The sequence below is a fragment of the Fundulus heteroclitus genome, chromosome 9 (assembly GCF_011125445.2).
Source record: "Fundulus heteroclitus isolate FHET01 chromosome 9, MU-UCD_Fhet_4.1, whole genome shotgun sequence".
NCBI lineage: Eukaryota > Metazoa > Chordata > Actinopteri > Cyprinodontiformes > Fundulidae > Fundulus > Fundulus heteroclitus.
Window position 1 is genome coordinate 32,033,717 of NC_046369.1, and position 22,171 is coordinate 32,055,887.

General features: G+C 44.0%; 1 protein-coding gene across 5 annotated transcripts; it reads right to left on the bottom strand.

Annotated features, from left to right (window-relative positions):
- Nucleotides 1–91: 91 nt before the first annotated feature.
- cc2d2a (coiled-coil and C2 domain containing 2A) lies at nucleotides 92–21,542 on the bottom strand. Of its 5 annotated transcripts, XM_036141502.1 has the most exons (40): nucleotides 21,362–21,542; nucleotides 21,164–21,245; nucleotides 20,899–20,952; nucleotides 20,630–20,710; nucleotides 20,390–20,540; nucleotides 18,679–18,770; nucleotides 18,457–18,567; nucleotides 18,306–18,386; nucleotides 18,015–18,230; nucleotides 17,238–17,394; nucleotides 17,009–17,145; nucleotides 16,792–16,923; nucleotides 15,737–15,946; nucleotides 15,504–15,610; nucleotides 15,254–15,394; nucleotides 13,606–13,762; nucleotides 13,249–13,520; nucleotides 12,892–13,069; nucleotides 12,621–12,774; nucleotides 11,858–12,005; nucleotides 10,155–10,293; nucleotides 9,872–10,075; nucleotides 9,680–9,772; nucleotides 9,502–9,593; nucleotides 8,023–8,037; nucleotides 7,253–7,420; nucleotides 7,047–7,104; nucleotides 6,852–6,961; nucleotides 5,614–5,710; nucleotides 5,419–5,517; nucleotides 5,146–5,319; nucleotides 3,332–3,346; nucleotides 2,982–3,185; nucleotides 2,817–2,906; nucleotides 2,627–2,740; nucleotides 1,219–1,353; nucleotides 1,004–1,126; nucleotides 877–935; nucleotides 610–787; nucleotides 92–404 (listed from the first exon to the last, which is right to left on the bottom strand). In XM_036141502.1, exons 1-40 carry the CDS (start codon nucleotides 21,382–21,384, stop codon nucleotides 219–221), a joined length of 5,037 nt encoding a protein of 1,678 aa, XP_035997395.1. In that variant the 5' UTR covers nucleotides 21,385–21,542; the 3' UTR covers nucleotides 92–218. The 5 variants fall into 5 exon arrangements, with proteins under 5 accessions (XP_035997395.1, XP_035997397.1, XP_035997396.1 ...); XM_036141504.1 differs by lacking the exon at nucleotides 20,899–20,952; XM_036141503.1 differs by lacking the exon at nucleotides 3,332–3,346.
- Nucleotides 21,543–22,171: the final 629 nt, after the last annotated feature.

The window sequence follows — 22,171 nt, forward strand, 5'->3', positions numbered from 1 at the left end:
TCTTTTTGCAAACAATAAGCAAAACCAAATCAATCTAAAATGTTTAATGCTGATTGAGACAAACTGACAGATGTACCTTTAGTGAATAGTACTGACTCATGGGGGCTGGGTCAACAGATTTTTAATATACCACATTTACATATAAAATAAGGTAAAAAGTAATTTTCTTATAAAAAAATAAAAAGCAACGGTGAGACCAGGAGACGTTTGGGTCTTTATCATGTGCGGACGAGTGAGGCCAGGTACACCCAGACCGACAGCACGTTGTTGGGGTAAGGATGCACGTACACTGCCAGCGCAAACTCCACGTTGGCTGAGTGAATGTTGTGAACTCCGGTGCTGTGAACGGCCTCTATGATTGGTCGGATCTCAGAAAAGGGCAGATGGAGGGGGAATCCTGCGATCTGAGAAGACGGGGATACACAAGGTCATTTTTTAAGGACTTTATCCAAATAAAATCACATTTCATGACGGTTTCTGCAGGGGGGTAGAGATGATATGAGGCAGACCCAAAATAGGATGCAGGGTGGAGTGCAAAACCCTTACAGTCTTGATGGAAACTGAGCTGTAGTGAAGGGACTCAGACAAGCAGCTCATTGTCTGACTCACCCTGTAGTCTCCCAGGAGGTTCTGCAACTCGAGGCGGTGGCCCTCGGCTACATCCTGCCCACGGCTCTGCTCCAGTTTGGGCAGAAACTGTTTCAGGGTGGTGTTGCAGTACCGGTTCCAGCGCGTTGGGTGACGGGGGCGCCACTCCATAATCTTCTCCTTTAGTATTTTCTCAACTCTGTCCAGAATTGGATGGTTGGTGTGTTTTAAACCTTTATTCGTGAACACCAGTGACAGCGTGGAGCCGCTACTATTCCCGTGACTCACCTGTCCTGAAGCTCGGCCGCAGCTGCTCTGTCTATGGGCCGGTACACCAGCTCCTCAGGCTACGAGACAAAAATAATTAGTGGGAAAATGAATATACAGACGTTCATACATAAGGGTTAATATTCACCTGTACACTAGACAGCCCAGGGTGGGAGAAGGAGCGGGAGAAAAACGGTTTCCACATGTTGGACTTTGTGATGTCGAAATTAGTGTTTAACGGTGAGGGGTTTTCCTGAACGTTGTACCAAACCTAAACAACAAAAAAAGAAGAAAATCTTCAGAAAATTACAGAGAAAGAAAACGATATAGATGGGGAAAGTTTGATGTCACCGCCCCACTCACGTTGTCAGCGTTTACCAAGCAGCCAACAGTCTGCAGAGGGCAGAAGGAGTCGTCCTTGTTGTAGAACTGCCCGCTGCTGGGGTTCCAGATGAAGTAGCCACTCTGCTCATGGGTCAGGACGTACACGGTGGTTCCCTGGGGGGAGCACAAGTCAGGAAGGTTGCAGCTGCTACATGACAAACGCTTCCAAAGGTGGTTGTACGCCTTCAACCTTTTCACACCCCAATCTCTTCTCGGTGTATGTTATTTGGATTTGATGTGACAGACAAATTGAAAAAGAGAAAAATTGGTCTCAATCCTTTGTTGAAACTTCACTGCACTTTTTCTGATTAATGTGTTTCTATTGTAGACTTCTGTAGTAACAAAAGACTCTTGAAACTAACTATATTTTACCATATTTAATCTAAAAGGCAGAGGGATGTTTCCAGCTGCAGTACTAGACTCTCAGACAACAATGCAACATGTGCAAGAGCGCCCTGTTCATTCCTCCCACAGACATTAAGTAGGACTCACTGTGTCCACCCATTCAGGGGCGTGCCCAGTATGACATCAGCGTTTCTTCCATCACATTGGTGGAGAAGATCATGCTATAATGCAGACGTGTCATGTCTGACACATTTTCCCCTAATCAGTCATTCTTTCCAATCCAAGTATGTCCGACTCTGTGCCTCCAGAGTCCCTTTATCTGTAATTTCCAACTGCAATATCGGTTGATATTGCAGTTCAGTCTCTGTAATCTCATAATCTCTAACACTGGTAAACTGCAGAAATAATACCCGGACCTGTGGAAAGATTCTCCCACCTGAGCTGTGGCTCTATGCAGCTCCTCCAGGGTTAACACTGGCCTCTTGGCAGCTTCTCTGAATAATGCTGCCCTGGCCCAGCCTGTCAGTTCAGGGGGATAGCCACGTCTTGGTAGGGCTGCAGCTCTGCATCCTCTTTAAATTTCAGATGATGGATTGAACAGAGTGCTGTGAGATGTTCAAAGCTCAGTAAATTGTTTTCTAAGCTAACTGCTTTAAACGCCACCCCACCTTCCTCCCTGGGCAGTCTGCTGTGCTCCTAAGTCTTGGTAATGCTGCTCAATCTCTAATGTTCTCCAACAGACCTCTGAGGCTAGAAACAACAGCTGGATTTATACTGAGCGTAAGTTACACACCAGTTAGCTAACCTTTAAAGTGAACTGTGTGCACTGGATTTTATGCCATGCTTCTACATGTTTAGTAGTAAATGGTGTAAAAGTCGTGCATTCTTTCCCTCCCCTTCCCAGTTATTCACAACTTTGTGTTGGTCTATCACATAAAAACCAAATAAAATACAAAATGTAAAAAAGGGTCAACGTCTATGGGTAACTTGGAAGGCGGTGTGACCACGATAGTTGCAGGTTTAACGGGTAAAGGTCGTCCACCTCTGGTATGGCTGTGCCGATTACGAGCCAGGCTCTCTTCCCCAAAAACAGGAAGTAGTTGCACAACAACACCGCGTGTTCCTCCTCATCTCCGGCCAGCAGAGTCAGGAATTGCTGAGAACAAGGGGAAAATATTGTATTATATATAAGCATTCCCCACCCTCCTCGTACTCTTCCCACGTTAACTCACGTCACACGTGCTCCATAAGTCGCAGGTTCCCGAGAAGGAAACCTGGTCTGGCAGAGAAGGGATCAGGGAGACAAACCGCGCCACCAGGGTCTGTGAGGAGACAGGAGACGTGTCGGCTAAAAGTAAAGCTTAGCACCGTTGGCTGTCCGGCGTGATCACACCAACCGTGGCCTCCTGGGGGTTATTAGGGAACGCATCGAGGAACTCCTGCGGCGGGTTGAGCGGTCGGACGTAACGAGTGATGAAGACCGTCTTCCCGCTGAGGTCTGTTACCGTGGTGATGCAGGGTCGGTCCGGGAAGCCTTGAGCTGCCTCCTTCTCAAACTTCTCCGCAGCCTGCAGTAGGCGCTCATCCTCCTGACTGTCGAACTGCGTTTAAGGGTCCAGTGTTACTTCAGGTTTACACAGATCAGCACTGAGGACTATGTTTTTATAGAAACATTTTCAACTGAAGCACAATTTTACAGGAATGACTACAAAAAAAGAAAAGAGGGTGAAAAATCATGGGAGGTTACCTCAGCTTCCTTTATCTAGTGCGCGAAGCAGAACAAAAGGCGATAAATAAAAACAAGATGATGAGAAAGACACATTATTGTAGCGATGTAATGCCACCTACTTTTCAGTAAATAAACAGCCTGAAACAAAATGAAAAAGGAATAAAAAAAATCCTGAGGAAGCCGTTAAAACATATGAAACATGGTACAAAAAAAGAGATTAATTTAAAGCTAGTGATTGCACAAGTATTCACGCCCATGAATATTTTGTCAAATTATGGCATTACCCACAAATGTAGTAGTACTTTATTCTAACCAGCACAGTAGCACATGCTCATTAAGTTGAAGGACACATTGGTTTTAAACAAACATTATATTGTGAATTTATGTTCAGCCCCCTTTACTCTGATACCCCTAAATAAAATACAGCACAACCAACTGCCTTCAGAGCAGCCTCGTGGGTAAACAGACTCCATCCATCCATCCATCCATTCATTTTCTGACCCGCTTAATCCCGCATGGGGTCACGGGGGGGTGGGGGGGGACAGGTGTGTGTTGGTGCCTATCTCCAGCATTCAATGGGCGAGAGGCGGGGTACACCCTGGACAGGTCGCCAGTCTGTCGCAGGGTAAACAGACTCAACATTTGTTATTTTCATCTCTGTACTGTTTTGTAACAGTTCCAGCAGACTCATAGTGAGAGAACAGCATCACGAGGGACAAAGCTGTGGAGAAGCTTAAAGCAGGTCACCCTCCAGTCCTGGGCTCAGGGGACCCTGCAAACAAGGTGAAAACAGAACCTTTGGGCCTGGAAAGCCAACACATGATCCCCATGATGGGACATAGTGGTGGTAGCGTCATGCTGTGGCGACTGGGTGCGATTTGCTGGGGGGGATGGGGGGGGAGGATGAATGACCATCCCCCCCTCTGGTCATTTATGTTTTATCCCTGGGGGGGTACATTCCTCCCCCCTCTGGTCTGAATAAGTATTATGGATTTTTCAAAATTTATATAAATACATGTCTTGTGTCCTTCACATTTGTAAATGTAATTTTCTGTTTGTATTATTAAAGAGTAATATTACGTTTTCTGCTCAAAGCGGTTAAAGTAAATTAATACCCACTCCTGAGTCCCGACAGTAGATGACGCAAGTTTAAAAACAATAGTCTAACCTACTGGATCTAGCTAGCTACCTGAAAGAGAACCTGCTAGCTAACCATTATTAATACAACTTTTATTCATTAATAAAACTTTGAAATGATCCCCCCCTCTGGTTTTTTTGCAAATCGCACACTGTGTGGCCGACACCACTTTTCAGCAATAAAACTGGTTAGAGTTGATGGGAAGATGGATTAGGCTAAATCGCGGGCAACCCTGGAAGACTTGAGACTAGGGAGAAGCTTCGCCTTCCAGCAGCACAACCACCCTAAACATGCAGTCAGAGCTGGTTTAGATAAAAGCACACAGGTTAGAATGGCCTAGTCAAAGTCCAGACTAAAATCGGTTTCAGGGAGCGTGCTCCATCCAGTCTAACGGAGCGTGAGCCAAAAAACGTCTTTGGATGAGCAAAGCTGGTAGAGAAACAGCTCTGCCACCCGGAAGAGTGTTTTTGGAGCAAAAGAGGATTCTACAAAGTTTTAACTCATAAGGCTTATTTAAAAAAAAAAAAGAATTGTAAAACACATGCATCCTTTTCCTTCTGCTTCACAACTATGAGCTACGTTGTGTTGGTGTCTCACATGAAACATAAACTTCAGTCCATTCCAGGCCTGCATCTCTGTCTACTGGTGTGTGTGTATAACTAGCCTTCTCCCATAAGTTAAAAGACTGGCTTACCTTCTCCCTAACAGACTCTCCAGGCACCAGCTGGGGTTCTATCGTGAGGAAGAGTCGTAGGAAGGTCCCCCCGTGCGTGCTCCGCCACTGATCATAGACGCTGCTGCTGCCGCCGTGCTCCCTGCTGTATCCCAGCAGCACAGCCGGCGTGTTCACTTTGAAGGCTCCGTCAATCTGCCGCGCAAACTCAGAGAAGTCAGTGGGGCGTCGCTTGCGAGCCTTCGCTTTGGGGGAAACGTCCGCGGCGGCACAAACGGCGCGGCAGGATCTCACCTTTGACTGAGAGTAAACGGTGCTGAAGGGAATCTTGACCGAGCCCAACCAGTGCTTCTCTATCTGCGTGTGGATGGACGTCCCCCTCTCTTTGCCGCCCTGTGCAGCAAGATTACGGTTCACGTGACTGAAACAGCTGCTTCGCATGGAAAAATCAGCATTTAGGTGGTAGAACAATCGTAGAGCCACGCTTACCGGTCCCGTCTCGTATAGGACTTCATCAAATATGTTGATAAAGACTTCATCTTTGACAGACTGCAAACTGGAAGTGCTGTAGTCGCCGTTTGGAGCACTGCAAAGGAGACGCTTGACAAGGTGAGCTGCTTTACTGCTTGACTGAGTAGCTAACGGTCCAGAGACGTCTCAGCAAATCATGATGTAATCAAAATGTTAGAAAGGGGGAGAATACATTTTTTTAAGACACTGTAAATTTCAACCAAGATGCAACTTAGGTTTGTTGTTTGCATCTAATGCTCGGGCGTCACTGGACCCTCAAACATGACGAGGATCCCAAGCATCTCAATGTCCACCGAGGCTTGAATTCAGAATCTACTTGTAGAGCGGTCGTGATAATCGTTTGGGTTGACTCGGGGGAAAATCTCAGCGGGGATAGGCAAAAGACTCACAGACGCAGAGTATACCCGAGCTGGAGGACTTTGTTCATGAGGAGGAGCTAAAGTTCCCTGGACCGCTGCCAGAGTCTGCTGTCTGGCTGGGAAGCACGTCTGCAGCAGACCAGAGCTGCCACAGTGGACTCTGCTATCAACCCAAGATGCTTGTTATGAGGGGGTTCAATTATTTTAACAGGCGTAGTCACTAAACGTGGCATTTAGAGTTCAATTTGGAAAAAACACACTTCTAATATTAGTTATTGAGCTATTTAAACTGTTTTTTGTTTTTCAATTTTATTTGTTTATTGAAAATAGCTGCTAGTTTGTATATGTTGCCAATAAACCTAATTGGCAGTGGGGGTTGACTTTAGGTGCAACTGTATTTAACAGATTAATTGCACAGAGAGTGATATAATTCTGCTTATATTGATGATTGAAGACTCATAAAAATGATTTCTATAAATGTTCTGTTATGGCCTTCTTTGTTATGGAGAAGATGGGACATACGTCCAGTTGTCCAATCACATTATCTTTTGGACTACATTTGAGTGTTTAGCTGTGAACATAAATAATCCACTATGTTTCTAGAATTCAGGATTTCTAATTTGAATGCAATTATCACATCAAATAAACCATTATTATTGCCCTAGTTATTTAGATAAATGTGTATGCCTGTACTTTCTGTCAAATCTTTTTTAGTGTGGAAAATCCCAGGTGGGTGAAACGGTATGGTTGCACTCAATATCTATCTGTTCTCTTAAGGAAATAAGAGCGTGTAATAAATCCTGGCAGACTAGCCAGAAAGCACCTGCAGCTGGTTACCTAAATGGCAGCTGCAGCTCCTCGTTCCAGCTGGGATTGGGTCCGTCAGCGGTGGTCGTTTGGAGCACCGTGCGCTGGAAGGAAACCTCCACAAACGGCCTCACTTGCACCTGTATTACATGAGAGACACATGCTAACGCAGACGCTACAGGCCCCAGGGTTGGCAGCTGAAATGAACGTGAAGGTGTCCTGTACCTGGCTCAGGTACCAGTCACTGCCCTGGAGGGCGCTCTGAGAAGACTGTCCCGGTTTGCTGAAAATCAGAGGGCAGTTCGAGCAAAAATGGGGACGTGGTTAGGCATCGAAAACTCCACAATTCAAAGGTAAATTCGATCCAGTGTGCACACGCTCAGCTTGATTGTTTTTTTGTTTTTTTTAACAAGAGGAAAGTTGGCACTCACTTGCCCAGGGGTTTGCGGATGGGGATGTTGTGGGCCCGGATGACGTTGATGAGCAGCTTGATGTCTCCGTCGGACAGATTCTGCGCAGTCACCTTTTTCCTTTCTTTCCTTTGAGGCTTCAGTGGCCGTTTGGACTCAGCCAGCTTGAACAGGTTAATCCCCAGAATCCTGTCGGCAGCATGAGACACGAAGTCAGAAAACCAGCCGCTTAAACCGGATGTCTTGTAAAGTAAGTTAAAAATAAAATGGAGGGGACTGTTAACTACTAACTCAGTTCTCCAAGGGAACAATAAGAGTCTAAATCGGTCTAATTTAAATCAAAGCCTTTCTAGAGCGTTATGTAATATTCTGGATTATAGTGCATGCTAAGGACATAGTTTTACGCAATATGCAAACATAAATGCACATAGGTGGCTTACAGGAGGGTTCTAGCACAAGGTAACTCGTTATGGTTTGATCTGTAAACTTTAGCTGAAGGGATGAATTGGAAAGCAGCAAAATTAACACAAAAGTGCTAAATGATCAAGTATGCCAACCTTTAAGTGATGATTATTATATTTTTGCACATTTTGCACAGTTTCATTTATGTCACTCTACATTATCATTTCTAAAACGGCTGGTAAAAATAAAAAAATCTGAAAGCTCTTAAAAGGACTGAATACTGCCAGCGGTCTATAGGTACTAGAGTTTTGGTGCCTGCGTTTGTCACTAAAAAGCACACACAGACAGGGCAGGGGTGAAGAGCAAAATGAAAACATTACAACACATACCCTGAACCTGCACCACTGTAAAAACGAAGTGCAAACGAACAGCATAAACATAGAGAACACATTTGAAACATTTGGTCACAATGATGGAAAGAACAGCAAACCTCTCAGTGATGCTCTATTCTGCAGACAGATTATACAGACCTCTGCAATTTTGTTGCTGCCCCTTTTAAAGATGTGTAAAAAGTCCTGAAGCAAAGTAATCATTTTTGGCAGTGGCAAAATCCCACGCTTTTTACAAGAGTTGCACATTTATTCAGAAAGACCTGGTTTCCGTTTCCCGGTCGGGTCCAGATAGCCTCATAGCACTGTATGTAAAAGGGTTTATTCAAGCTAATAAGAGAAAGAGGCCCACAGAGTTACAGATCCTCTTCCATACCTGACAACGGGCATGCAATGCTTTTCCACATGCTGGTCCTTTATTCTATGCCAAACCCACCTGAAGTGGTTTGTTGTTGCTGAAAAGTGCCACTTTGGTCTCTAGCCATTAGAAGCAGATTTTGTTACCTCTGTTTATCCTACTTACTGTTAAGGCTGGACAATTAATTGCAATTGCAATAAAAAAAAAATTTAAATTTCCAAATTGCAGAGGTCTGCAATTTTTGGCTATGTAACAATTGATGGATAAAAACACATTCTTTAAGAGTCGGTAATATGTTTAAAGTGGGTTTGCCTCCACGTGGAAGGAAAGAGAGTTTCAACAGGGAAATAATCTACTTTTATTACTTGTTTTATAGTTTATATAATCATACTTTTTACCAGAAACTTTCAAGAAAAAACTGTTTAATACATAGACTTGTTTGTTGGTTGCACTTTATGTTCAACAAGGATTGATGTCCAAATCAATTAAAAGCTGTTCTCTTGAATAATGATATTCTAACATCTTAATCTACGGGCCATTTTTCTTGCTTAAATTGTTGAAAAAAATCGGCACAAACTAGATTGGATTTTTCTAGATTTTGTTTAGAGTGACTGCATCAAAAAAATTAATTTGTTTTTTGGCTTTTTGTACATACTTATCAAGAGGGCCAATAAATGATCCACATTTGGTAAAACATCCGGTCAGAGATTGTCACACACCGCTAATATCATCAAGTTCATTTCTGAAACATATTGTTGGCTGAATCCTAAATGGCCAGAATAAAGTGCTGGTTCTGAGATCCAGTCAGCTCCAGTCACAGAAACAGGCTCACTTTCCTTCACAAGGACATTTCCAGCTATCTGACCTGCTCTGTATAACTGGGCCTGGTCCTGTTTGCAGCTGTTCGCTTTTTTTCAACAAGAGCAGAGAGTAAATGAAACAGAAATAAACAGCTGCAATAGAGAGAGCAGCAAAGTGTTAAGATTGGTAACTTTTTTTGGCAGCGGACAAAACATAATAATCAATCTGCACTCATTATTACACAAACCAGGCTTAGAAGGAACAACAAAGACAGCGTGGACTCTGAAAGAGGAAAGGTAAACGTAGGCTTTAACATTCACCCGATGCTTGGTATCTCCTCTTCAGTCACCAGGTCAGACAGTTGGTAGAAATGTTTGGCAAGAATAAATCTGTTGATGACCGACTCCCGTATCTGTAGGCAGAAGGCAGCATCAAACAGCGGCTCGGCCAATAGCGAAAGGACAACGGATCTTTCTACATGACAGTGCATCTACAGACCTTCTGAAGGTATTTGGCCACCAAAGCTCTGTGAGGATCCAGATGTTCCCTGGTGTCAATTATCTCCCCGTCCTTCAATCTTTTTTCATAATCCTAGACTCATTCAAACCGGAGCAGAACAGGAAGAGTTATCCTCTGCGAAACCTTTCCTCCATATTCTGTGACGTAGTGCGCGCTGCTCGGAAGGCTGACCTGGAAAACCTTGTCAGAGACCTCCCTCTCAAGAAGAGGAACAAATTTATAATTGCGAAACTCTGGAGCTTCCTGGTTCCTGAGCCTGAGCAGGCGGAACCTTCTGGACCTCTCCAGCTCCTCGTCAGTCACAAAGTTAAACTCCTCCTGCAGGTGTTCCAGACGAAAGTAGTCGGGGGCGGTCACCTCGCCGCTGCTCGCCACCTGTGAAAACAAAGCCGCTGTTCCTAGTCACTCCCATCCAGACCTGGGGAAATCCAGGAGGTCGTTTTCTGCTACCCACTTTCAGCAGCTGCATGATGGAGGTGTTCTTCGGATCGTTGGGGTCCAGCCGCGACTGCGTGGCCCACTCGCCTATTTTCTTCATGTCATACAGTCCGGAGGCCCCGATGTATGAGACAGCATCTAGATGCCATCGGCCACTACGACACAGGCATACACACTTGTTAATATAAAAAGAAACGAAATAAGGGAAATGCAGCCAATGAGACTCTCTGGAACATCACCTGGTTCGCACCCAAACCCCTCCCAACACAAACCCGAGTTGGCCTGGATTCAGGGTTCTAACACATTTTTCTCGTCAACATTCAACACTTTCCCAGACACACATTCCTCATATTTTTGTCAGTCTATAACATTTTGGATATTTGCCTGCATGTTTGCCACAAATCTATTAAGAAACGAGGTTAGAGAGTTCGTTTTGCAATTGGCGGGTTGCCGGTTCGATCCCCCACACTGACTGTCTCTGTCGTTGTTACCTTGGGCAAGACACTTCACCCGCAATGCCTGCTGGCGGTGGTCAGAGGGCCCGGTGGCGCCGGTGCATGGCAGCCTCGCCTCTATCAGTCTGCCCCAGGGCAGCTGTGGCTACTAACATAGCTCACCACCGTCAGGGTGTGAATGTGTGTGTGAAATGGTGAATGACTGACTGTAGTGTAAAGCGCTTTGGAGGTCGTAAAGACTAGTTAAAGCGCTATACAAGTACAAGCCATTTACCATTTAACAACTTTATTAGCATCAGGATCAACAAAGATCAGCTTTTATTTTTTTAAAGGGATCTATGAGTCTAAAAACCTGATCTTAGAGACTCTCTAGGCCAAAAATGTGCACACAGCATCACTGTGTGCAATATTCATACTGCAAAGGACTGATTGACGGGCAACATTTGTTGTATTATACATCGATCAGAAAACAAATTGGTGGTACTGAACATCACTATCATGCGATGTTTGACACAGCAGTAAGATTAACTTTTAACAAGTTCTTTTAATGTGGATAATATATGTGCTCTTACCTCTGATTAACACTTTTAATAATGGCCTTTCTAAGACATTTTTTCAGTTTCTCTGCCCTTTTCTCCGTGGTTGCCATTGTTAACAGTGGAATAACTATCATTCATGAGGTGATTTGCATTGACCATCTACGGTTGAATCGGGACGTGTAGAGGTCAGAACATGAGGGGGGGTCTGGTGCCACTGTGATCTATAAAGGAAAATTGCATGCTGGTGCGCATGGTTTTATACATCAGATTTTCATTGCAGTACCCCATTTTCAGTTTTTGGCATAAGTACACTTTTAGTATGGATTCTACGCAATGTTTTAAAAATGAGACCCCTGAAATAAATGGCCTGCAGCAAATGGAAATGCAGCAACCTAAAAGACCCAGACTTTACCCCTGGAAACCGAAGCCTGAAGCTTTTAATTCGGGGGCTTTCAAGACAAAAGCGGTCAGTGCAAGGAGAGTATTTGTGTGATAGAGCTATTCTAGTGACAGAACTGCCTTTAAGCCCAATTTTAGAACTACAAGGACTTGGAAACTCTTTTTTTTTTGTTGAGAATTAAATAGGATTTTATAAATCATTCTCCTGGAAACATTGGCGGCACACACTTTGGTATATAAAAGCAGCGTCTGATGTCTTTGGCATGTCAGGAGGAATGACTTCGTTAACAATGAAAGTCCACCGTCTCCTCTGTGACGGGGAGTACCTGTGTGTGCCTCCAGGTTGCTGTGAAACAGGCGGAGCGAGCGGGACGCCTTCTTCCCCGATCCCCCACGACACGCAGCAAGACAGCTTTCCAGAAGTCAGCAGCGTCAGTCTGTTGCTTCCGTCGGACTCAAAGGACAGCGGCACATCTGAGGAGGCACACAGAAACACAGGGTCCATCTGAAGACATGAGGATATGCCAGTACCACGCAACACTTCATGTTCCTCAAGCCTTTCAAGTTTTGCCCCAAATGAATCAAGAGTTTTAAAATCTTTTCAGCATTTCAGATTAATTCCCAGGTTTTCTTGTGGAGCCCATCGTCTTTTTCATCCATTTTCCTCTACCGTTGCCTCTGATCGTTGTCACATTAGTTTTCAGTTGTGGTCACTAAGACACTAAGGCCTTTCCCACATTAAACCGACATTATGTTTGCACATAAACCACAGACAACAAAGAATTAATAACTGTGATTTTTAGGCAATTTATTACTGGCACAAATGACCAAAACACGTTTTGTTGCATTTTTGTGCTGGTTAACTAATTTGGTTTTATTCTCATTATCTGTTTTTGTTGTCTGTTAAATGTGGCCCATTTATATCAGAACCAGTCAGAAGTCAGTGTTAAGTGGCTTCAACAGAAAAAAGTCACAATTTAAAGCAAAATACAGATATTAGCGATGACTAAAGACTTAAAGACTTTTGCAGGGGTACTCCATATTTCTGGGTGCTTTTGGTCAAAGGTAGAATGATCTGAAGACATTTACCACTTCCAACTCCCTCGTGGTCAAACATCACCCGCTGGTTGCTGCTGAACTCAAACTCCTCTATAGGCGCGCTGCCTGTGACCACCGAAGGGTCGGGTACCGGAACAAACACCTGAGCCAGCAGCGAACACGATGACCCGACCTCCTCAAACACCTGCTCATGCACAGTAAACAAGACCAACCAGGACATACAGGCAGAACGGCTTCAGACCAAACTGAATCACTTAGCACAGAATTAGGCAGCAACGCACACTGGACACTTTTCTTGTACCTGCAGATTAATGCTGTGGGGGCAGTTGATTATCTTCAGGTTGAAAATCTGACCAAAGTGAACCCTGAAGTCGGCGCTCAGCGAGCGACTGTCTGTCCTGGAAACCTCCTTGTCGTTGTAAAGGATCTTGATGAAAAGCGAACGCCTGGAAACATCTTCTCTTCGAGCTATTTCAGCCCTGAAAGACGAGGCAAAGGTAAATAAATAAGTCACGAAGAAATGCGACAGACTCTGGAAGCCTTATCGTGTTACTGTCTCTCTTTTTTTAAGAAGGTGTGCAACACTGTGGAGAACAAAACAGCTTTTGGCTAATATCCTGGCATCAGAAGGATTTATGGGCTTGTTAAAGGTGCCTACCTGGGGCAGAGTTCACTGGCTGTGATGCTTCCTGACGCAGACAGCTCCGGGATCAGAATGGCCTCTCCTGGCTTCCTGCGTATCCTGGAGGCTTTTTCTCTCACCCACTGCTCCATGGAGTCGACGTCTGGCCTCTCGGGGGGCTGCGGCTTTGCAGGACCTTCCTCAAAGGGCCCTTCCGACTCGCTCTCATCCTGGTCTTGATCTTCTTCTTCTGTGTCTTCCTGCGCCAGGCCTTTCTTTTTCTTCTTTTTCTTCTTCCTTTTGGCTTTCTACAAACGGCGGTCACGAGAACATGTTTGAATAGGAACGTGAAGGCGGACTAAGTGAAAAGGCTGCGCTACGACTGGCAGGCACCTGCTTCCTCCTCCAGAGTTTCCAGTCTTCCAGCTGCTTCTTGTACTCTGCTAGTTTCTTTTGGTATTCCCCTTCACTTTCCGCTTCCAGTTCCAAAACCTCTGCCAAGATTTCGCCTTCGTAGTCCCGCTCATCCGAAGCCCGATCTACATTCTCCCTGAAGCAAAGATGGAAATGTGACACGAATGCACGCAATGCTCGGATTAGCAGATCTTTGACAATCTACCCATAATTTAAGTACAACCCCTTTGAATATTAACCCAAAAAATGATGAACAGCGCAGTGCCTTGTAAACAAATAGCAACTTTTATACATTCCCTCGCGCTACAGCCACAAACATTACAAATTGGGTGCATAATTGTGAAGCGGAATGATAAGGATGCATACATTCAAATAACAATTACAAATCTAAAAAGTGTGGTGTGCATTTATATTCAGCTACCCTGAAAAGATACGTTGTCAAACAATTTTTGCTTAAATTACAGTTCTAAGTGTTTTGGTTTATTTCTCTACCAGCTTTACACTTTTAGAGTTTTTTTTTTCCATCCTTCCTTCCAAAATAGCTCCAGCTTGGTCAGACTGGAGGGCTTCTGTCAACAGTGATCTTCAAGTCTTTCCACAGACTTTCAGTTGGATGTAGGTCTGGACTTTGACTGGGCCATTCTAAGACGTGAATGCGATTTGATCCAAAACCATTGCGTCTCTGACCGTACGGCTAGGGGAGCCTTCCAGCTGCAAGGTCACTTCTCAAGTCTTTTTCGATCTCTAACTGTCTTTCGCTTCTCCCCTCTTCCCATCAACTCTGCACCGCTCGCCCGCTGCTGCTGATGAAAAGCCTCCCCACAGCATGATGGCGCCACCTCAACGTTTCACCATTGGGGGGTGGTGTATTCATGGTGATGTGCGGTGTTCGCACATCACCATGAATACACCACCCACTCTGGAACATTTGCATTCAAGCTAAGAAGTTCAGTTTTGGTCTCGTCTTTCAGATGTTTTGCTGTGTCCCAAACATGACATGTGACGAAATGCAAACAGGAGATGGAAGCAGTCTTCCATAAAGTTTGAATTTGTGAAGCGCGTGACTCATAATTGTCCTCCCACCTGAGGATCGGCTCTCTGCACCACCCTCAGGGTAATAATGGGCCTTGTGGCTGCTCCTCTGACCAGCGGTCTTGGTACATTTGTTCTACATTGTTTCCATTTTCTGACAAATGCTTTGTTAGATATTTAAACCATGGAATGTCGTTTCATTCCCCTATCATGGTTTAAACTGCCCCAGAGCTCTATCCTGTTTGCTCACTAATATTCTCGAAGAAACAATAACTTTAATTTGATATTTGAAATGTTGAAAACCAGGTGTCCTTTTCCTTCCACTTCACAGTTATGCTGTGCTTGGTGTTGGCCTTCAACAAAATATAATCCCTTGAGGTTTATGGTTATAATTGGGGGGAACATTTTCATAGTGTATCAGCATGAGGCATGGCCAGAAACACTGTTTTCAACGTAACATTTTCAAATAAATTCAACTTAGTTCAGGAATACATTTTTTACATCTCCTCTGTGATGAATAAAGTGAATTAATGACAAGATTCACATGAATACATTCATACGTTTCTGCTGAGTAGTCTGTAAATTAGGCGGTTACCTTCTGAGGTAAAGCTTAAAAGGTGTGTTGGTAAACTTCTGAAACTCTCTTAAGGCCTTGATCTCCTTCCACACTTTAATGACGCTCCTCAGCAGAGTCCTGTCTTTCTCTTGCTCCGTGTCTCGCAGCTGCCGAGTGTTCCTATTGCAGCCACGTAGGACGACATCACAGCAGGAGGACTGGTTGGTTACTCAGCCGGCGCTGTTCTGCCTGCTTCCTAACGGCGACGGACTTAAAACAGAGGCCTCACCTCACTTCTAGGCTGTACTCTGAGATCCTCTGCCGCAGGGCCTCCGAGGAGCCCTGCTCTCCGTGGATCTTCATCATGTTCTGCAAAGCGTTCCTGAGGCCGTTCAACTGCAGCAGAAAAACCAAACAAAAAAAAACACTGGACTCTCTAAACGTCTCGGAGCGACGGAAGGAAAAGTTATGTTGTTTTGAGAAATGCTTCTCTGCGCTCAAACATGAATCTGCTGGGTTTACCTTGTCGGTAAGGTGCCCTGTGAGATTATTATGCTGCCTGCTGAGGTGCTGGTCGTACAGCTGAGCCAGACGCGACGCCAGGACGTGCTCGCGGCTGAAGAGAGGGTGATGAGAGAAGATCAGCCCAGAGACGTCCACGTCCAGCTGGTAGTCTCCCTCGGGGTCTGCAGCCCCAGCGATGTACAGGTTTGCGTACTTGGACTTCAGAGCCTGAGAGACGGAAAAAACACAAGAATCAGTCATGCGCTGTCCTAGATATGTACACACCCTGCTGGATGCGCGTTGGTGCTCTACACGACACTGTGGTGAATATTTCAGACACAAATCTCTAGAGTTATACCATTTTCTTAGCACATTTTTGGTATAGTTTATAAACACAAACTGTGATTGTAGGCCTTTTCACATTATAGTTCCATGATGAACACGCAACTACCCACTCCCCCGTAACGGATTGCTTTATCCTTTCAGATCACACAAGGCGGTCATACAGATCACTGGCTGTCAGCTTTCAGATTACGTTTACAACTCACACCCTTCACCAGCGGGGGGGTTTCCCCAGGAGCATTTCCCCAGGGATGAGCTCTATGTTGCCTGGGATGCATCCAAATGCATTTAGTACCATCCTAAGCATGTTATCATCAGCATCAGCTTCTGCGGATCAACACGTATCTCAGATTGGATGGATGGACACAATTTTAGACAGCAGGATAGAAAGAAAGAAAGTCTGAATAAACAAGGATTTCCCCCTCAATCTCTATTCGTCTAGATCTGGAATAGTTTATTAAAACTCTAGACAGAGCCAGATCGCGTAGAAACCCTGATGTGTGTTCATGTTCATTGCTCATTTACATTACACTTTTCTTAAAAGATCACATTCATGCTTGCTTTTTCTCCATATTCTTAAATCTTATAAGTGGGTCTGAATAAAAATCAGACCCCTTTTTTTCAGGACGTGTCTCCGGTTCCTATGTATTCTCATGCTCCAGTTTCTAGAGCAGACAACAGACTTAATGGGAGGATGCAGGAGGGGGAGTCCCTGTGGATGAGAGTCTGACCTTCCTGTAAACTGTCTGCAGTGCAGGATCCAGGTCTCCCTCCATGTGGAACAGAGGGGGCCTAGTGGACGATTCCTTTATGGGGTCGGGCAGAGCAATGACCTTCCCATCATCGCCAAACCATTTGTTTCCCTTTGAAGAAAAAGAAAAAAACATCCATAAATCTGAAATTGAAAAAGAATGCAGTTCTTTATAAGAACAGATTAGCTGGTGATACCTCGGCCATCTTCAAAATGCGATTCTCTAGGATGTTTTCATTCGTCAAAGACACAGGAGGCCTTTCTCCTACGTAGAGACCCTCGTCCTCCAGGAAGCGGGGCTTCATGTTTTCAGGCAGTTTGACAGAGGTGGGAACTGGGAAAGTTTTCGCACAACTCCAGTCAGGAACAAACCAAGCATACCGAAACCCGCGAGTCCAAGGTGTCACTTCTCAGAATGCAGTTTACCTGTTCGAAAGCTCGGGGTAAACAGGAGCTCCCGGTCTCGTTGAACACGCTTTCGGTAAGCGACGTACTCTGCTTTTCTCATTTCCACAAAGTCCTGAGGCGAATGGTCAATGGCGAATAGATCATCTTCATTTCGAACCAGAGGAGCGTCTTCACTCTAAGGCGAGGTGTAAAACAAAAGCCATTCTCTCACAGAGTAATACAGCGCTTTGCAAATATATTCAGACTTCTTAGAGTATTACACATGTTTTCATGTTGTAATCACAAACCTCTGTGGACTTCTTTTTTTGAGAGGGGGGTGTTATGTGAAAGACATGGTTCCTACAGGCATTTCATGACATAATTGTACACCTATCTAGTAGTTTGTTTGCTGGCATAACATTCTGGTGACTAGCGTTCAAACCTTGAGCCGACTTGAACAGTAGCTGGATCTGTTGCATTCACAAATAATGAAACAAGAGAAACGCTAAAGGTGACTTCAGATTTTCTGTGGTCAGCTCTGTTTGAAAATCTGAAAGATGTGTATGGATCTAACAGGTATAGTTAATCTTCATCCTCCCCCCTCCTCTCCCACTAATAGGTTTTAGTGCTCACTCTCTGTCCTGACTGGCCACAACCGCCGCAGACTTTGCGACTGGAAATTGGGGGTGAAGTCAGGCAAAAAAAAATCCTCTAGTTGTGTGTCCCCAGCTTAAGACGCATGAATCATATTAAAAGCCACTGGTCAGTGCAAATGCATTCATTCCTCCTCATACAGTACTAGTACTGGTACGCTACCTGGTATTCATTTTGATCTTGATTATCTTCTTCTGCTTCAGCATCCTCTTCCACCTCCGCTTCCTCTTGACTGTCTTCACCTTTGTCCTTCTTAACTCTTTCTCTCCGTTTTTGTCTCTTCCGGCTAACCCCCTCTTGCTGACTCGGTGGTTCGGGCTCATAGTTAAATGTGAAGAAATTGAATGCTTCCTCAGCAGTTGGAAGGTCTTTTACCACCTGCATTTGGAAAGAACAAATAAGTGCGCAAATAGAGATTTTTGGGAGAAGTTTCAATGTCAGTATGAACCTTACTCTTCTTCCAGCCTCTCGGAACTTGACTCTGGAGCGAAGGGCCAGGGGGTCATCCTGTCGTCCTGCACTGATTGGCTCCGCCTGGAAAACACCAGAGAGTTACCTCTACTGCTGTGCTTTACTGCATGCACCTCGTTGTGGTTAACCTCACCTCTCTATCAAACCTTGTTACGGTGTCTCTGTTTTTGAGCCTTTGGAGTCGACTGACTGGCTCCGCGGAAACCTCTGAGGCTTCCTGCTGCTGGAGGCTCTCTCCTTTAGACTGCAATTCAACGTACATGCATGACGTGTCACTCATTCAATGACAAACATATGAGTGGTACGCCTATATAAAAAAGCATTTAGAAAGAAGTAAAAGAAAAAGGGAGTTTACCCTGGCTGCTCTCAGCTTCTCTTGCAAATGCCGTGTCACATAGGTGTCTAAATGCTGAGAGCTGGACGAGTCCTCAGATCTTACAGAGAGAGCTACAAAAACAAATTTGTCAGGACGTTCTAATTATTTATCTTAGTCAAGAGAATGTCTTTGGGTCTTAAAAGCTGCACGGTATTATTTCCATTCTAGACTGAAAGAAGAAACAACTCTTTTGGTGTAGACAAGCCGCATTCTATGCTTGCAAATGAATTGTTCAAACATTACTCTGCATATAATGTCTCCCAAAAACAGAAATACTCCTTGAAGTAGTTCACATTTTTCCGCAATATAATCACAGAAGTTTATTTCATTGCTTGTTTTTTTTTTGTGCTAAACCATCACATAGCAGTGCACATGTTTAACGTTATGGACAATAGAAAATGGTAATTAAATATGTTTTACAACTAAACATCTGAAAACTATGGCATGCATTTGTAGTCATTTATGTTTTCCAGATTCTAGAGAAAATACTTCAACCTCAGTCTGACTGGATGGTGTAGAAATTAATGCTTCTGAAGGTCAGGACTGGGGTTTGCAAATCTGGTATCACCTCAGAAAGCAAACAATCTAATTTTTTGCTATAAATATGTAAATAGATAAAAATTGTATATATTTAAATGGGTAAAAGTCAACATATTGGCTGTTCTATTGTTCCCTTGTTTAATTGGCCAAGAATCATTCTCAGCTGACACTTAAGCTCAGATATTTTCTGTTATTTTGTGGGTCAGAAGCTGAGAAGTTTGAGAACCACTGATCTATATTCCTTCAACGGAGCTCTGGCTGTATACTTAAGGTTGTTAGTTGAACTTTGCCTGAAGTTTCAAGGTATTTGTAGCTTCAAACATGTTTTCTTCCAGGATTCCCTTTATTCAGTTAGTAAAAGTAAGTAAATGCAACTTTATTTGTATAGCACCTCTCAAGATAAAAATCACAAAGTGTTTTACAACAGAAGGTAAAAGAAAATACACAAGACAAAATTAAACAAAGGCAGATTTTAAAAAGATACGTTTTTAGCTGGCCATTTAAGGAAACCACTGAGTCTGCTGATCTCAGGGAGCTCAAGAGTCTTGGAGCCACAGAAGAGACAGCTCTGTCTCCTTTCATTTTCAGTTTTGTATGGGGGGGACTATCAGCACCAGTGGGGGTGGAGGGACATAATAGTTCAGAGATGTACACTGGTGTCTCTCCATGCAGAGCTCCCCAAGTCAAAACTAAGATCTTGAAATGCGCTCTATAATAAATCTGAAGGCAAAGAAGTTGCAATAGCAGTGAAGTCACACGACAATATTGTGAAGATCTAGTCGGGAGCCTAGCTGCGGCATTTTGTACAGACGGCAACCGGTCTCGGGTGGGTTTTGGTTACACATGCATGTGGCGCATCGCAATGATCCAGATGTGACGAAACAAACGCACAAATTAAAATGTCCACCTCACGACGAGAGACAGTCGTGCTATGTTTGGCAATGGCTAGCAGATGGTGGGAACAGCAACCAACCAGAGAGTTGACGTGACTTTCAAGTGAAAAAAAGCCTGAGTCAACGGTTATCCCAAGTTCTAAATGGAAATAAAATATATAAAGATGTGTGGTTGTTATGTGGCAAAACAGGAACAGATTGTAGGTGTATAAATAAATTAGCAAGGAAAGAATTTGTCCCTGGCCACAGAAACAAACCTCTCTGCGAACCAGTTGGAGGCCTTGTAGAAACCACCGAATCGTCTGCCCTATCAGCGGATCCCTCGTTGGCACTGTGGCGCCGAGCGTTGGGAACTTCCTCTGCATCCTCAGCATCATGACACTCCTGGACGAAAGACTGCTCGAGCAGCTAATAAACACAAAGAGCCACCGGTAGAGTTAGACATAATGGGAGTAAAATGGTGCAAAGATAAAAAATGATAGAAAACTGGGCTTAACCTTCTTCTTTCTCCTCTGTCTTTGGGCTCTGAAGGTGCGCCTCAGAGTCTCACCTGGATCCTCATCACTGCCCTCAGCTTCCTAGTGAAACACAGCCACACGGTTTTGGGGCAGGAAGCAACAGCAAACCCACATCCACACTGCTTCCAGCCACTAAAGCTGCAGCAAGGCGTGGGATAAGGCTAGGGGGGCTTTATGTGGAAGAGGCAGCAGCAGCAGCACACAGAGGAGCGTCTAAAAGCTAATCGACAACACAGAAACCAACCAACCTTCATTGCAGTCGGTTGCTGGTCCACATTGAACCTGGCAGACGGAACCAGAGCCTATCGAGTGAAGTTATAGATTTAATCAAAGGGTTAGCAGCTGCCGTGTCTGTGCTGTAACATCTCCTTCCTCTCCTTCGGGTCATGTTCGGGCTTGTTAAAAGTGACGCTCGGTGTTGAGCAGACAGAATTAACTACGCATACTCCAGCTAAAGATTAAATGTCGGGCTACAACGTTTAGGGATTAATCGTAAAACCTCACGTGCTTTACCTGAATGTCGTCCTCGTTTTTGTTTTTGACCAAGGTGTCTTGCAAAGCCCGTCGTTTGTTTCGTAGCTTTTCTCGAATTTCGCTTTTAAAACAATAGTTTTTAAACAGAAAATGTCATTTTATTACTAAGCAAAGGTATGAAATAAAAACTCTATTACTTCACAGATTTACTTAATAACCGAGCAGGTAAACGTTTACCTTGATGCAGCCATTCTTTCCATCTACAGCAACTTGTCTTGACAACGTTACATTTATAACAGTATAAACATGTCTGTCTAAATTAATAGTTCTCTTTCAGAGAATTTTCTTCTAATGCACGGCGCCCCGTTAACGCTGCCTAGTAACGACGTAAACTACGCCTCAACCTACCATTTGCGACGTCGCGAAAGCGGCCGAACAGTACACAAAGCAGGATTTCTATTCGTTGAAGGGACCGCCAATCAGAACACTCGTCTAGAGCAACCCACCCGCTACAGTGCGCGAGGAGGAACAAACTTACCGGGCCACCAAAGTTGCGCTTCCGCTGTAGGAACCGTTTTGGGAACACGGGTAGTTTTCCACCCTAGGAACTAGTATGGGGGAATATGGGGGAATATTAAGACCCCATAAACCAGGACTAAATCTGACACAGGAGGGTAGAAATCTCTCCCTGAAATAATTTGTGGCTAGTGAGACACAGCCTTTTGGATAAACTCTTATTAGTTTACTTCAAGTTTTAAAATTAGTATACTAAAATGAGCCAATTTTTAAAGCACACATTTTGATCAAAGTCCATCCTAGTGCTTATCATTTTAATTTAATATACGTCTGTGTGGAAAAGTAGAACAACTTTCAATATACGATGGTTAAGGATTTATTTGTAAACAAAAAAATTACACTTTTGAAAAAACACTTTTGAACAATATTGGAAATGCATTATTATTATTATTATTATTATTATTATTATTATTATTATTATTATTATTATTATTATTATTATTATTATTATTATTATTATTATTAGGAACC